The sequence below is a fragment of the Scleropages formosus genome, chromosome 22 (genome assembly GCF_900964775.1).
Source record: "Scleropages formosus chromosome 22, fSclFor1.1, whole genome shotgun sequence".
NCBI lineage: Eukaryota > Metazoa > Chordata > Actinopteri > Osteoglossiformes > Osteoglossidae > Scleropages > Scleropages formosus.
In genome coordinates, this window is record NC_041827.1 from 11,389,252 (window position 1) to 11,404,614 (window position 15,363).

The 15,363-nt window shown below is 39.7% G+C and overlaps 2 protein-coding genes across 5 annotated transcripts in view; both read left to right on the top strand.

Moving 5' to 3' along the window:
* The window catches only part of kcnq2b (potassium voltage-gated channel, KQT-like subfamily, member 2b), a 35,801-nt gene extending 31,334 nt beyond the window's left edge, over positions 1-4,467 (top strand). For all 4 annotated transcript variants that reach the window (XM_029247829.1, XM_029247830.1, XM_018725890.2 and 1 more), the window contains 2 exons: positions 1,051-1,174; positions 1,254-4,467. In XM_029247829.1, coding sequence (XP_029103662.1) covers positions 1,051-1,174; positions 1,254-1,961 — 832 coding nt within the window. In that variant the 3' untranslated portion in view covers positions 1,962-4,467. The remainder of the gene's footprint in view (positions 1-1,050; positions 1,175-1,253) is intronic.
* Positions 4,468-10,143: 5,676 nt separating this feature from the next.
* On the top strand, positions 10,144-12,870 carry LOC108918307 (neuronal acetylcholine receptor subunit alpha-4-like). Its single transcript, XM_018725427.1, has 5 exons — positions 10,144-10,272; positions 10,495-10,539; positions 10,647-10,756; positions 11,004-12,336; positions 12,745-12,870. The coding sequence occupies exons 2-5, from the start codon at positions 10,510-10,512 to the stop codon at positions 12,868-12,870; spliced, it is 1,599 nt and encodes a 532-aa protein (XP_018580943.1). The 5' UTR covers positions 10,144-10,272; positions 10,495-10,509.
* The last annotated feature ends 2,493 nt before the right edge of the window (positions 12,871-15,363 follow it).

The following is a 15,363-nucleotide window of genomic DNA, read 5'->3' on the forward strand; positions in this document are numbered from 1 at the left end:
CTGATACTGGTAAGTATCTGGCCACATAGTTGAATAAAAAGCAGTATGCTGATATGCTTGGAATGCACTGGAAATAACAGAATGCCAAAATTCAGTCACTGTATTCAAAGAATTAACCAAGCATTGATGCTAAACCAACAAAACATAACAGATCGGTTTTTATGCATGTTGGCATGAAGCATAATGAAGTATGTCTGATAAATCACTTTGATTTTGGCAAGATAACCTTTGTTCCAACTGGTTTCACATGCTGTAGAAACTAGATTTGCAGAGCTGGGCAAACATAGTCTTTGAGCTCAGAGACAGGTTCAGCAGTGGGTTGCATTGGAATTTCTTTCATTGACAGAATATGCCAGTGAGTTTACTAGTATTTAAAATGTTTGGATCAGAAATGTCAAAACCCAAAAAAGGTGGACAAATACAGCTTCCAGTTTGTATTCCGGAATGCTGCAGAAAAAATTGCCCGGTTCATTGACTGTGATTTTCCCAGCATACAGAGCACAACAGAGGTTTTAGCTGGCGCACTGTAGACAGCTGAAAACGGCGAGAAGAAAAAGCCTTGAGAAGCGTAACAGAACCGTGTTGGTCTCCTTCTGTGTCTGTAGGCATCTCATACCATCCCATTCCATCCCACCCAGTGCATGTGCCCCCATGCCGTGCCCACCTGCTCCCAGCTTGGCAGGCGAGAACTCTACCTGAGTGTGTGGCCCTTTCTGTTTTACACCTGCACTTTTTTATTTCTGGCTGTATACTTCATTCAATCTGAAATTATGAAATGAGTCTGATGCATTTACATGTCATTGCATTATTATTAAACATAAACATCACTCGAAGAACAGTGTAGAAATCGTACTGGATTGGAACAGATCTTTAAAAATTTTAGCTTTCAATAATGAGCAGAGAAAATGAAAAACTGATGAGCTACCTGGTTTGACTTAAACAACTATATGGCCATTGACTGACTGATATTACTGATGATTTTAATGCTTATGCGCTTAAAAAGTAATAACGTAGGCTTTATTGTAGGTGTTACTTTTTTCCAAATGTTAGAGTTGATCAGATTGTTGGTAGAGGTACTCCACCAGCAGATAAAGACCGACCCAAGGGCACTACAGAGGGGGAGCTGCCGGAGGACCCTAGTATGATGGGGCGCCTAATGAAAGTGGAAAAACAGGTAAGGCAGGTTTTTTATTTGTTTTCTCAGAGTTTCCCTGATTCTACATCTTATTCCACGCTGTCTCTACTGCTGACAGGTGATATCCATGGAGAGAAAGTTGGACTTCCTGGTCAACATCTACGTCCAGCGCATGGGCATCCCTCAGTCAGAGACAGATGCCTACTTTGGATCCAAGGAGCCTGACCCAGCTCCGCCTTACCATAGTCCAGTGGACAGCCGGGAGCAGATGGAGAAGAGCGGTTCCATCACCAAGATCATCCGCTCCATTAGCTCAACGGGACAGAAGAACTTTGACGCGCCACCAGCGTCAGTGGGTTCACATAGTCAGTGCCGCCCTTCAACATCCTGGCAGCAGCACCCCATTAGTGAGATGCACCAGCGCAGCCAGGGCACCTCGCCAGTCGGCGACCCCTCCTTGGTCCGCATTCCCCCTCCCCCTGCTAACGACCGATCTTCGGGGGGCCACGGAGGAAGCCATCGTGGCGGCTCACTTCACACCCGCACCGAGAATGGCAAGCAGCAGCCAGAGAGCGATACCTCCATCTCCATCCCCTCAGTGGACCACGAGGAGCTGGAGCGGTCCTTCAGCGGTTTCAGCATCTCACAGTCCAAAGAGAATCTGGACTTCCTCAACAATGCCTACTTTGGCGGCGTGGCCCGCTGTGCCAAGGTCAGGCCCTACATCGCTGAGGGGGAGTCCGACACTGATTCCGACCTCTGCACCCCCTGTGCTCCGTCTCCACACTCTGCCCCCGGAGACCGGGGCTGGTCGGGCACCAAGTAGGCTGGACCTCTGAAAAATGGGCCGAGGAGACTGTGCTTCGAAGTGTCCCTTGTAAAGGGGGCGAACACCTCCTACATGAGTCAGTGCTTTAAATCAGCAGACTTCTCCAAGGGGACTGCTGCAGAAGTCAGGCTGTAGTCTCAGCTCTTTGGACTGTCAAGTGTCTGTATATTTTCTAACTGGAAATGTTTAGGTTGCTGAAAGTGCAGATGTTTTCATTCACATACACATATCTTCATTGTAATGATTGTTTCACAAGTGCACAACAAAATCCATACTCTTGATTCATGGTTTCTATACTCCAGTTATCACTGTTGACATATGAATGTAACTTGCAATACTTAATATGATTCTGAAGGTAAAGGGGAAACCCTGTTATATTTAGTTTACCGCTCATGACGAAAACACAAGCAACATTATGCCTCAGTATGATTTGTGGTTATTTCTTCAAACTATCGGCTTTAGTCGGTTATTTACGTCACTACATTACAATGTCGTTAATACGCTTCCTAAGTGGTTTTGACTATTACAGTTTTATCTTAAGTACAGTTACTTGAAAGCAGATCGTATGAAATGTAAATAGTTTATGGTGTCAGTAATTTCAGAGGCATCAGTGTTTTGCATTTTCAATTCTGAGAGCAGTGTTTTTTTTTTCAGTTTTGATTGTGACCGAAATGTTTCCAACTGGTCCAGTATGGATCCAGTATGTCTTGCCATTGCGTCCTCTGTTTACATTTCCGTTCATTTAGAACATTTAGTCCTTAACAGAACTCCCTGCATAAGTGCGTCGTCACTGTGGAATACAATAAGTGCACATGTGAAAATGTGGACAGCGGTATGATACAGTCGCAGTACTGCAAATGCGGCTGTAATATACAATGAAATCAGTTGAGACAAATTTCCATTTTAATGATTAAAAACACAAGCAACAGCTAAGATATTTGTAAAGTGAAGCTGGAATGTGATGCAAGGTCAGTTCCCTTAATAGTCCTAAATAGACTTTTACACAAGTCCAGTCCATGTAGAGACACGTTAATGCACCTTTCCTCCACATAGTGTCAAGTAATTTGTCACAGGTCTTCAGTTCAAACATCTTCAACGTGAGCAGTTTTCATCACTGAGTGAACAGGTTGGGTCTTTTAAGATATATAAGGCTTGTACTGCATGCTGATCAAAGGATATAGGAATGTATTTTTTAATGTTTCCGCCAAGCCAGAGTCCTCTCGAGAATCACAATATGTAAATAACGCGTACTTTATACCCCATTGATGGGTATGCACTGTTATGACTGATAATGTTGGAGAAATGACAATGTTATAATGTTTATTTGAATATTTTCCTTGGTGGAACATATTAATCACTTTGCATGACCCATGTAATCATTTATGTCAAGCATTTCTGCAAAAGAAAATATGTAGAAAAAAAGTCTATTTTATCTTAGTCTTTTTAAAGATTTATATTCAGAAGAGGTACAAAAATAGATATGGACCGCTTTGTTTCAGCTCTCTGGGGATTTGAAAAGCACATGTTTAGTTTTTCAGAAATTTCTTTAAATGCACTCCTTCCTACGATTCTTCGCAGATTAAGATACTAAACACATGACTAATTCATCCATTGAAACATCTAACATGTAAAAAACTGGCATAATGTGTTCTGAAACTGAATTTCAAAGGTCAGAATTCTTTTAAACTGTGGATGTTTGCCAGGAAGTAATTTTTTAAAGATTTCAGCACCGTCTTGATGTAAGCATCCTTCCGTAATGGCACGCTTCACATGTGAACTGTATGCTTACTGTGTTCACCGGCCTCATTTCCCACGGTATATGGTATCCTAAACGAAGCACTTTGTGGACTGCCACAGATTTGGCAATTTCGGTGTTTGCTTTATGGACCTAAAAGCCCTCGATGGTAGAACGATTCCACTTGTCACTGTATATAACTTAAAGCCATAGTGACAAACTAGCATGGCATGGTACAAAGGAACAGAAACTGTACATAAATATGACATATGATGGATCTTGCAACATTCTTTAAATATGCAGTCAGTGTGTGCTGGATTCATCCCTGCGATGGCTGCGTATTTCAAGGCTGTACTGGTTCCCACTGGTGCGTTGTTCTGGTGTTCAATACAGCTGCGCAGTGTAAGCACTTCATGTCATAACTGATTTTTTTTCTTTTTTCGTGTCATCAATAATGGGCCTTCATGATTATAATGATGTGTGTGGGTCTAAAACTTTCAGTGAAACACAGTCGGGCGTAAGCTATGTTACTGAGCTGTACTTTGACTGTTGTATGTGCTTCGTGTACAAAACCATCAGCATCTTTAATATAACCCTACCTAGGATAAGAGGAAATACTTTTAACCACAAATTGTCGTTAGCAGTTGTACGATTTGGTGTTGGAGAAATGGCTGTGTTTGTTTCTATGAGTGTAAAACTACTCACGCATACACAGACACACAGGCACACACACACTGTTTGAAGCCACTTGTCCCAAGCAGGGTCACGGCAAGCTGGAGCCTAACCCGGCAGCACATGGCGTAAGACCGAAGGGGGAGGGGACACACCCAGGACGGGACGCCAGTCCATTGCAAGGCACCCAATCACAGGACTCGAACCCCCGACCCGCCACCATGCCCCCGATGCGAAACACCCGTATTGTAAATGCTGGAGAATGATACGTATTTTAATTTCACTTTCCTCTTTTCAAAACCCAGCTCTACCAAATGTGACATGTGGTAAAGAGCACGTTGGCTCTAACACAATTCAAGACTCCAACTAGTAAAAAGAACAGCAAGAAAATGCCCATGGCTGTAATTTCAAAACCTTTTTACTGTTCTTGTTATAGATTTTTTTTCTCTGAACCCTTCTGAAAAGAGCCTTGTTTTTGACTTGTGACATTGCTCAGACATTACACCAAACTCGAAATGTGCTCGTGAATGTAATATCATTGCCCTTAACATCTCCTTGAGAGAAACTTCCGCTTGCTTACAGTCCCACACACGAATGGCTCACAGCATCGCACTTAATAACACTGGTAACAAGAGGAAAATCATGGCGGGAGTGGAACACGTAGACAAAGCGAGGAGCGGTACGAAGCACTAAGTATCTCCTGACACTCAGCATGCTCTTCCTCTTGCAAGCCTTAATTTTACGTTACTGTTATTTTTATATATGATGAAGTGTGGCACTTAATTTTGCACGAGTATTCTTGTTTTTACTTTGGAAATTTTGAACAGCAGTTCACAGCAACTTTCCTTTTTTATGCATAAATGCTGTCAAATGCTGTTAAGCTGATTTGTATGATCATTTAGTTATTTATTTCCAAACAGATGCTTGCCAGCATGTTTACAGTGGCTGAATGCATTAACTATAGCTTTTACTTACTATGTAGCACCCTGTGTAGTGGACCACTGCAATCCATAACCAATGGAAATGTATAATAAATTTGTACGACATCAGTTTGAATACCTGTTTACATCAGTGTCTGCATATGTTTCAGTAAATGTCACTAAAGAATGTTGTGACATCCTCTGAAATACATTATTTTCATTTTTTTGCAGTTAAAGGACACAGTCGAGCACAGTACATATGGTACATAATTGACAGACTCTCTCAGACGAACTCCTGAATCCCGTAGTTAATTTAAGCCATTTTTTTCTTAAATATGTGATGTTTGTATTTTTCCTATTTATGCTTATGAATCTGCTGCAGACTGTATTTCACCATGCAGGATAATATGTCTGCCAATGAGTTAGAATTCTACCTCCTACTCTAGTACCCTTTATTAAGGCATTGAACCTAAATTGTTGCAATAAAAATTTCCCAACTGTATAAATGAGTAGCTGAATATAGTAAGTCACTTATATTTATTTCACTGAAACTTTTTCTCCAAAGCAACTTACAATGTTAAGGTCACAATTATTACATGCTTACAATCATTTACCCATTTATACAGCTGGGTAATTTTACTGGAGCAATTTAGGGTAAGCACCTTGCTCAAGGGTACTACAGCCAGAGGCAGGGCATGAATGTGTGACTGTTGGGTCCAAAGGCAGTAGCTCTAACCACTACGCTACCAGCCGTCCGCTTTAAAGGAAGTTTTTGACAAGCAAACAAACAAAAGTTCTAGGCTACACTAACCTGTGACGCGCAAATGAGCATGTGCTGTGTGTGTGTGTCTGATACACAGCCTCTCCACTAGATGGAATTGTTCTCATAAGTTCAACAGCAGATGCAACGGGATTTTGCATCCCTCTTAGTCTGCTCAATCCCTGCTGTCAGCATGCGAATCACAGCCCGGCATTCTAAACATCTGAATTTCCTTGTTTTGTTGTTTAGCGTATTGTCTGCTCCATTAAGGGGGTTGGAGCTAATTTAACAGTTACAACAGTTTACATCTTGTGCCCTGAGCTGGTCAGCGCTGTACATGTGGCACCTACTGTGCCCTGGCTTTGGTGACTGTTGAACCGGGTGTCTATCTGCACCATCTATCTAACTTGTGCTCATGATGAAGACAATCTGGCTCAATACAGGGCATTAACTTGGTGCGTTCTCGTATGCGCAATGTTTCACATACAAGAAACAAATCTTGAAGGATCTTACAGAGCTGCACATTAGGCGTATGGAAAGTTCCTCCCTTTTCACATCCATTATTTGGGCCCTCTGCGTTCAGATGAGGACACACTGAGTATTTGCGGCTGTGCCCTTATTCTTCATACATTTACATTTACATTTATTTATTTAGCAGATGCTTTTCTCCAAAGCAACTTCCAATAGATACTATGTAGTGTTATCAGCCCACATACTGTATTCACCGCAGTGACTTACACTACTAGATACACTACTTACAATGGGTCACTCATCCACACATCAGTGGAACACTTCTTGTTTCGTGCTGCATATTTTAGAAGTTAATAGCAATTATAGCTGGAGTTACCTACATTTTTACTGTCTTCTGTGTGCAGCTGTCTTTGTCTAACTAAATTATTTACTCAGTGCTAAGACTGAAAATGAGATATAAAGGTGATGGAATAATTTAAGACCATTTCTCTCACACACACACAATGTCCACAACCACTTGTCCCAAGGCAAACTGGAGCCTAATCTGGCAACACAGGGCAGAAGGGACACACCCAGGATGGGACGCCAGTCCATCGCAAGACACCCCAAGCAGGACTCGAACCCCAGACCCACCACGGAGCATGCCCTGGGTAAGCTCGCTGCACCACCACATCCTCCCACTGCTTTTACAGCAGTTCCTAAATGCAGTTTCAGTTCAGTCTCTCCACTCAGCAGAAGTGTGTATTTAAAGGCAACATCCAAATGTAATACTGCCCGTGTAAAATGTTTACATCTTCATTTTTTCTATTTAAAATAAAAGATTCAGAAACACGTTCCGATGAGTGCAACAGAATAAACCAAGTCATAGAGTGACATGGAACCTGCAGGGGTTGTCAAAAGTGCCATTAGCAGAGACCATCACATGAAGCTGCTGCTGCATCACTTTATTCCACTACCACAAGAACTGCTTTTATTCTCATGCTTATCAGCATATATTAAGACTGCATAGATTCTGTATCTGTCAAACATTATAGCATTCTATGTTTTCCATTACATCTAAGAAAGATGAGGTTTCCCATGGTAATTAACCATAAAAACATATTTTAACATGTATTTAAGATTATTGTTGTTTTGGAACAAGGATGGCTGAGGTTAATGCTGTGCCTTAATCTGACACTCTTAATCTACAACTCTACAATGCATAGCTGTATGTACAATTTTTCTTTATAAATATAGAAAAAGACATTATTAGCTGCCTTATACATAATGTAAGGAAGTAGGACCCTAAAATATGAATACATTGCTCTAATGCAACAAAACATTTTCAAGCTTTAATTTAAAAATTCTGCTCATTTTCTACCTTTATTAAAAAGCAGATAATTTACTACTAATTTTTTTAAATGTGTTGATTATTACTAATTCCCACTTTAAAAAAAAAGCTTCGGCATACCACTGGTACAGGACTGAAAAAAGCTTGAAAGAAAATTGAGCAGGAATGTTCTGTGAAGCATAAGACTAGAAGAAAGCTAGAAGTCTTTTAGCCATAGAGCTTTGTGGTTGCCTGAAGGATGAAAATGCTGGGGACAAAGAATAAAGAGGTTTGGCTTGTTTTCTTATTGTGTAAGCGCATCTTCTCCAGACGGCACAGCTGGAAGGCAACTGGCTCTCAAGTCTGTACTCTCTCCACACACACACACACACACACAGAGGCACATGCATAAACCTGGGGGAACTGCTTAATTCCCCATCACCGCCGCAGCTGATACAATGAAGGCATACTGCTGAAGCGAAACAGAAGCAGCTCAAGGTCTATCTTGTGTAAAACAGGCTGTAACTGTGGATGTACCTCAATGAAGTGATGCCTACAGAGTTCACGGAACAGAGTGAAGCTTCTCCTGCACCTTATCTTCAGAAACAACTTCATCCTGGAGTTACTGCAAGTCTCCCAGCTTTTTTTCAGTTCTAAACTCTTAATTATAAACAATTTGGAGTACAAAATTTAAAAAAAAAAAAATTAAAATATATATATATATATATATTATATTTAAATATTATTATGAATATGTTATATATTTACAGTGTATAATCATATATTTTTATATAATATATATGATATGTAATCATAGAAATCATATATTTATATAATCAAATAATCTATAAACTGAAGCCACAAATACATTACTAATGCAGAAACCATCTAATGGAATAAGCTGGAAACACGGATAACAGGTTCCAGTCAGTAGCAGAACATGAGGATCATGCTTTCCACAGCATGTTTTCATATTGCTGGAGTCCTGGTTCTTCTTCATCTTCCTGCAGGTAAACGCCAGTTTTAGTCATATATTTGCTGCATGAGCATTTAGGCTTATTGAATACCCACTATGCAATTTTTTACCTTTATATTTTCCCAGTTGACTTCAGGAGGGATGAACATACATCTCTTTATGTCCTTAATGGGGCTTAGCTAAAATGTTTACTAATTATAGACTACAAGCACAAATGACTGATTTCCTTGTCTGTATCTGTAGTTACAAAATTGCTGAAAGTGTGTCAGTAGCAGAACAGAATAGAATACAATAGAATAGAATAGAATAGAACATTTTCTGTATCATCTACTAGTCGGTATGATGACTCCTCTTGAACCCTTAACTCACAATTTGTGAAGATACAAACTTCATCCATTTAAAGTTATTTTAATTTGTATTTTCTGAAATGTCAGTATATAACAAAGCAAAAATAATCTGTGCTCACCTACTGAACCAACAGATTACCCAAAACAAAACAGGAGTGTGTGACTACCTAATTCAAGTCACTTCCACAGTGTTTGCAGCTCAGGTGTAGTATTCATGAGTATTAGCAATTCTGCTAGTGCCTGTTAGAAGCGGTATGCTGTAACCATGGAAATCAAAACATAGGTAATAATGAATGCTGAAAATGGGTAGAAGACTGGAGTGACAAATACTGCATTTGGATGAATCGGTCAAAAACCTGTGATTCAATGGGAGTGTTTCAAGAAATTCTTTTAAAGCATTTTTAATTAATTTCAATGTATCTTAAAGTTAATAAAGAGTTACTTTTCTTATTTTTCGGAGCTGTTTTTGTAAAAGCCAATGTTGAAATAAATAAAGGGAAATCTGTATTATTATGGTTTCATTAATTGCATCTTAGCTGGGAAAGTCACATGTATTTAAAAACAAAACAAGATATGAGGAGCTGTTCCATTCCAGTTGTGTTTCTGATCTGATAAATCAGTGCATACTGATAAGGAAAGGGATCCGATCTCATTTTTATCCATTCATTTTTATCCGTTATTCAGTTAGTATAGTTGTGTATTGTATTTTACATCACAATGCACATATAAAAATAAACACATTATTCCTTGTTACATATAATTTGTTTGTTTGATTTTAACACATCATTTAAAGCCAGTACAACCAAGTTATAAGAATAAATTAGAACAACACAGATTAAACCGTTTTTGATGCAAGATGGATCTTAGATCCTTGCTTTGAGGCAATTCAGGATGAGGTCTTTGCAGCACACTAAAAATGAGGTCAAAAATGGAAAACTAGTGTTAAATATGGAACTTCTTTGTCAGTCCACAGTCATGGAAGGACTAGGGTCCAAGCTGAAGAGAGACTCCTGAGGACCCTTTTGATCCACTATAACAAGCTCTCCCGCCCGGTAGCCAACGTATCCGAAGTGGTGCTGGTGCACTTTGGACTGTCCATTGCCCAGCTCGTCGATGTGGTCAGTCTACACCAAATTGACATTAGCCAATTTCAACATGACAGCATGAAACATAGATAGAAATTGTTGACTCAATCACTTGACACTGTTTATTACTCATTTTGACACTAATTTATTGTTCAATAATATTGAAAACATAATATAAATTAATAATGATTCAACAATTATAATTACAAAAAAATCAACAATTCTTTTGAATTCATAATAATCTATCTTTTTCAGGATGAGAAAAATCAGATGATGACTACTAATGTGTGGATGAAGCATGTAAGCTGTTTTTGGGACCCCAGAAAGTTATGCATAATATTGTTATTTAGATGCATGAGGATTCCCCCTCAGTTTTTGTGATGTTGTTACTACTTCTATCCCAACAGGAGTGGAATGACTACAGATTGCAGTGGAACCCTCAGAAATACAACAATATCACCTCCATTCGCATCCCATCTGAGCTCATCTGGAGGCCAGATATTGTTCTTTATAATAAGTATGTCTTGACTGAGTTCTACTTTCAAACTATCAGCTGAACTAAAACTGTATACCATAAAAACATTACTTCCCCTTTAAGTATATGTGTATTTGCTAGAGAAAAATCAGTCACTTTCAGTGTTTTGGAATATTTTTTTCTTTGATACAAAGTATCGTACAACAGTCAGGTTGCTGATCTAAGTCCATCTCCATGTCACCATGCTACCTGTTGCCTTTATGGTAAACACCAAGTTTTTTTTCTCTAGTGCTGATGGAGACTTTGCTGTGACTCATCTGACTAAGGCACATCTGTTTCATGATGGCAAGATCAAATGGTCACCTCCAGCCATCTACAAGAGCTCCTGCAGCATAGATGTCACCTTCTTTCCCTTTGACCAGCAGAACTGTACTATGAAGTTTGGCTCATGGACATATGACCAGGCCAAAATTGATCTCGTGAACACGGCCCATCATGTTGACCAGATGGACTTCTGGGAGAGTGGGGAGTGGGTTATTTTGCATGCTGTAGGAACCTACAACACCAAGAAATACAAGTGCTGCACTGAGATTTACCCTGACATCACGTATTCCTTTGTCATCAGAAGATTGCCACTGTTCTACACCATCAACCTGATAATACCCTGTTTGCTGATTGCCTGCCTGACAGTCCTGGTGTTTTATCTGCCATCAGATTGCGGGGAGAAGATCACACTTTGTATCTCAGTCTTGCTATCCTTGACTGTCTTCCTTCTTCTAATCACAGAGATCATCCCTTCAACTTCTCTGGTTATTCCTCTGATTGGAGAGTACCTACTGTTTATTATGATCTTTGTCACCCTATCTATCATCATCACCATCTTTGTCCTCAATGTTCACCATCGTTCACCTCACACACACACCATGCCGCACTGGATCAGGGTGGTCTTCCTCAGCCTTATTCCACGCTTTTTGTTCATGAAGCGCCCCTCCACCATAAAGGGAAACTGCATGAAGCTCATCAAAATGATGCACAAGAAAGTAAGTTCTCCATCCATCTGGGCAGAGATGGAGACTGCAAACAATTTCCAAAACACACCAGTGGACAACCAGAACAATCCTGCAAATACTCCTTCTCCACCTCAACACTGCACTTCAGAAGGTCACGTGAAAAAAACACAACTGCTTAGCAAGTCTACATTTGGTCAGTGCTCTACTCACCAACTACCCACCCAGGGACAGTCATGGGCACCACCCAAAATGCGCTCCTTCAGTGTGCAATACACCCTAGCTGAGACAGAGGTGCCCCACAGCAAAACCCGCTGCCGTTCCCATAGTATGCAATACTGCTGCCTTCATGAGGAGCCCCGGGCAAGAGAGGGGTTGTACAGTGGCAAGCGTCCTGTTCTTCAGCACTGCTCCATCATCAAGGAGACCTCCAGTGGCAGCCTGGGCCTATGCGAGCACAAGTTACTTCCAGAGCCTTTTTTGCACTCTGCCAAGCACTCCAAGGTGCCAGTCACCACGGAAGAGGACCCTCTGACATCAACGTCATTGAAGCAAGCCGCTGAGGCCATGGAGTACATCGCAGATCATCTCAGAGCAGAAGACACAGACTCTTCTGTAGGTTATTTTAAAAATATTCAACTATTAAGGCCTTGGTGTTATTAATAATCTGATCCATATTTTCAAACGCATCCATATTGCTTTGCCTAAAGCAACACTGTAACCTTTAAGGATGTTTATTTGATACTGAAAATTCAAAGGTTGTCCTTTATTAAAAAAAAAAAACTGAAAATTTTCTATAGAAGTCTATCACCAAAGCTGAATGTTGAGTTTTGATTACTGTTCATCATATTTCAAATATAACAGAGCAAAACATTTTCTGGATAATCACATTTTGGAACCTGTTACATGGCTGATTGATATTTAAAAGTCACCAGGCTGATCAATGATTCAGGTAGGAAGGCTGGGATATACTGATGCTTTAAGCTCTCTCTCAAATTTGTTCTCTTTCTATTTCCCTTTTAGGTGAAGGAAGAATGGAAGTACGTGGCAATGGTCATAGACAGAATATTTCTTTGGTTGTTCATACTGGTGTGCATTCTGGGAACTGTCGGACTCTTTCTTCCACCTTGGCTGGCAGGAATAATCTAGAACTGACAAAAACTAATGGGTCTGTAGGAGAAGTGAGCTGAGCTAAAGACTAAAAGCTATATTGTTATATTGTCTAGGATGAATATTTAACAAAATGCTTATTCTTTTACTGGTAATCACAAATATCTGATCCCCTCACTGAACACTGGCATACCCTGAGCTGATTTTCATTGAGTTGACACCTAAAAGCCCGCAGTGTCTATCCTGCCTCAAAGAGTGAAGATCACCTACTTGCTGGCCTGCTGACCTGCTGGGGGACATCTGGACATCCTTCTAACTGGTCTACAAACAGCTTACAAAGTATTTACAGTTTTAGGTGTAGCAACATGACCAGGAGGGGTGGGCAGTCAGTTGGCCTTGGATCCCCTGAGGTTGTTCCTGTACAAGCCTTGAGAGGGTTCTTTCTTCTCCTCTGTTGCATTCCGGTGTTTTCCCTCCTATCTTTTAAATTTGTTTCTTATTATTGTTGTTGCTGTGTGTTTGTAAAGTGTGGTGTTGTAATTTATCGTGTTCATTGACTCTCTCACTGAAATATTTGTATTATTCAGGAATTCAGATTAAGTTGTCACACATTATTTCTCACAGTATTTTTTTGCAGGAGCAAATATTACATAACAGCATGCGCTCTAAATCCAACAGAATTGTGTCAGTGTCGGTTTAATATAGCCATTCCTTGATTTAGGAGCTCCACCAGAAAATTAAGCATCACAGCTTTTGGTACCCAATTTTGAATATAGGGGACAAAAAATCTGTATAACAACATTTATCTGAGGCATGTCCAAAAAAATTTGGAATTCACATGAATGAAGCGGAAGTGCAGTAATGTACTATAGATGGAGAGATCTGGATGCAGACATGCCATCTGTTGGTGTTAGAAATTTGAGTGTTGCTTTATTTATTCATTTATTTATTTATGAGAATGGGGCATTATAGGCAGTGTATGACATCCTCCACGTGTGTCTGCTGCCCATATTTGGTGCATTATTTAATGGAATGATTGCAGCGACAACAGAGCAATTAGAAGGAAAATTTTAGCTGATGCTCTTCTGAGTTATGTATTTCATGGATTAACTTCATAAACAGAGTGATGTCTGTATGTAATTTCTAACAGGTAAATACATTATACTGTATTTTATACATTCTACAGTCAGGAAGTAAATTAATAGAGACAGGTTAATTTCATGCATTATTTATATCTACACATTTATTCATTTAGCAGACACTTTCTCCAAAGCAACGAACATCTCAGAGAAAATTACAAGGAGTGCATTACATCAACATTATGGATGGATGTGATGGATGGATGCATTATAAAATCCTGGTAGCACTGGGCACAAGGCTGAGGGGGCATATACCCTGAGGAGGACACCAGTTTGTTGCAGGGCAGCCACACACACTCGCTCAGCCGCACATTGGGGGTAAAATAGAATTGCCAATTCACCTGAACTGCATGTCTGAACAACTGCAAGTTTGAACCCACTCTCAAACAGCTCAGATGCTATGAGGCAGCAACATTACCTGCACACCATCCTGGATTATAACAGAATGTAGAGATTAAGATGTTAAATAGCATTTTTATGTAGAGTAACAGTTTTGTCAACCTTTGATGGCCCAATAAGAGAAATAAATCCTAAATTGTTATGTCATCTGCCTCTTTAGATTTACAAAAGAAAAAACAATATTTTCATTAATCTAATTTGTATTGCACTATGCATAGATGAGAAACAACACTTCATGTTCTTTTCCTGCTTCAAGAACAGCATTGCTCAAGGAAAGAAAGACTCCATCTAAGTAATGGAAAATTATACTCCTATGTTAGTTAACAATAAAGAGGTTGAAAGGCCATTAGCCACTGGAACCTCTTCACTTAATCAGACAGATAGTCCCCTATTCATAAAAACCTCACTCCCAAGGGCAGTTGTTTCAGGGAAAAGCTATCTGTTGAGCAAAATAAGTTTCCATGAGCACTCCAATTGCTTTTAATGATTACTTGGAAATTTGTTTTAAATATTTACCCTTTGTGTACCACCAGTTCATACTGGGATGACGGAAAAAGCTTGAAATACTTTTGCAGTCCATAGAAGTATTCATCATGGTGGGAACCCTGGCACAGCAAAAGGAACCTAAACAGGTTTAATTAACAATATCCATTGGAGAAAATAAGACGTTTTTTTATATAATAAACCTGTTGTTTTTCTGTTGGTCAGTAGTAGTGGCAATGTTACAACTGCTTGAGTCTGTTCTCTATATATACTGTAAACTTTGTAAACGTTGACATGGTCATAAAACCGAATAACACATTGAAAAGATAAATGGAAAAACAGAAAGAAATGCAGGCTTTCACTGAAAAATGTCAAATGTCAAGTTGTTCTGTGTGGATATAATAAATAAAATATAATAAATTCAAAGCTGTGTTTCTGAGAGCACTCGTCAAAAGTCTTTCAGGATTTGAAACTGAATCGATTAATTAACAAAGACTTCTCTCAACTTTTG

Coding starts and splice junctions, on each gene's coding strand:
- LOC108918307 (XM_018725427.1), top strand. CDS start 10,510: ATGATGACTACTAATGTGTGGATGAAGCAT. Junction 10,540..10,646: donor CTAATGTGTGGATGAAGCAT/GTAAGCTGTTTT, acceptor CTATCCCAACAG/GAGTGGAATGACTACAGATT. Junction 12,337..12,744: donor CAGAAGACACAGACTCTTCT/GTAGGTTATTTT, acceptor TTTCCCTTTTAG/GTGAAGGAAGAATGGAAGTA.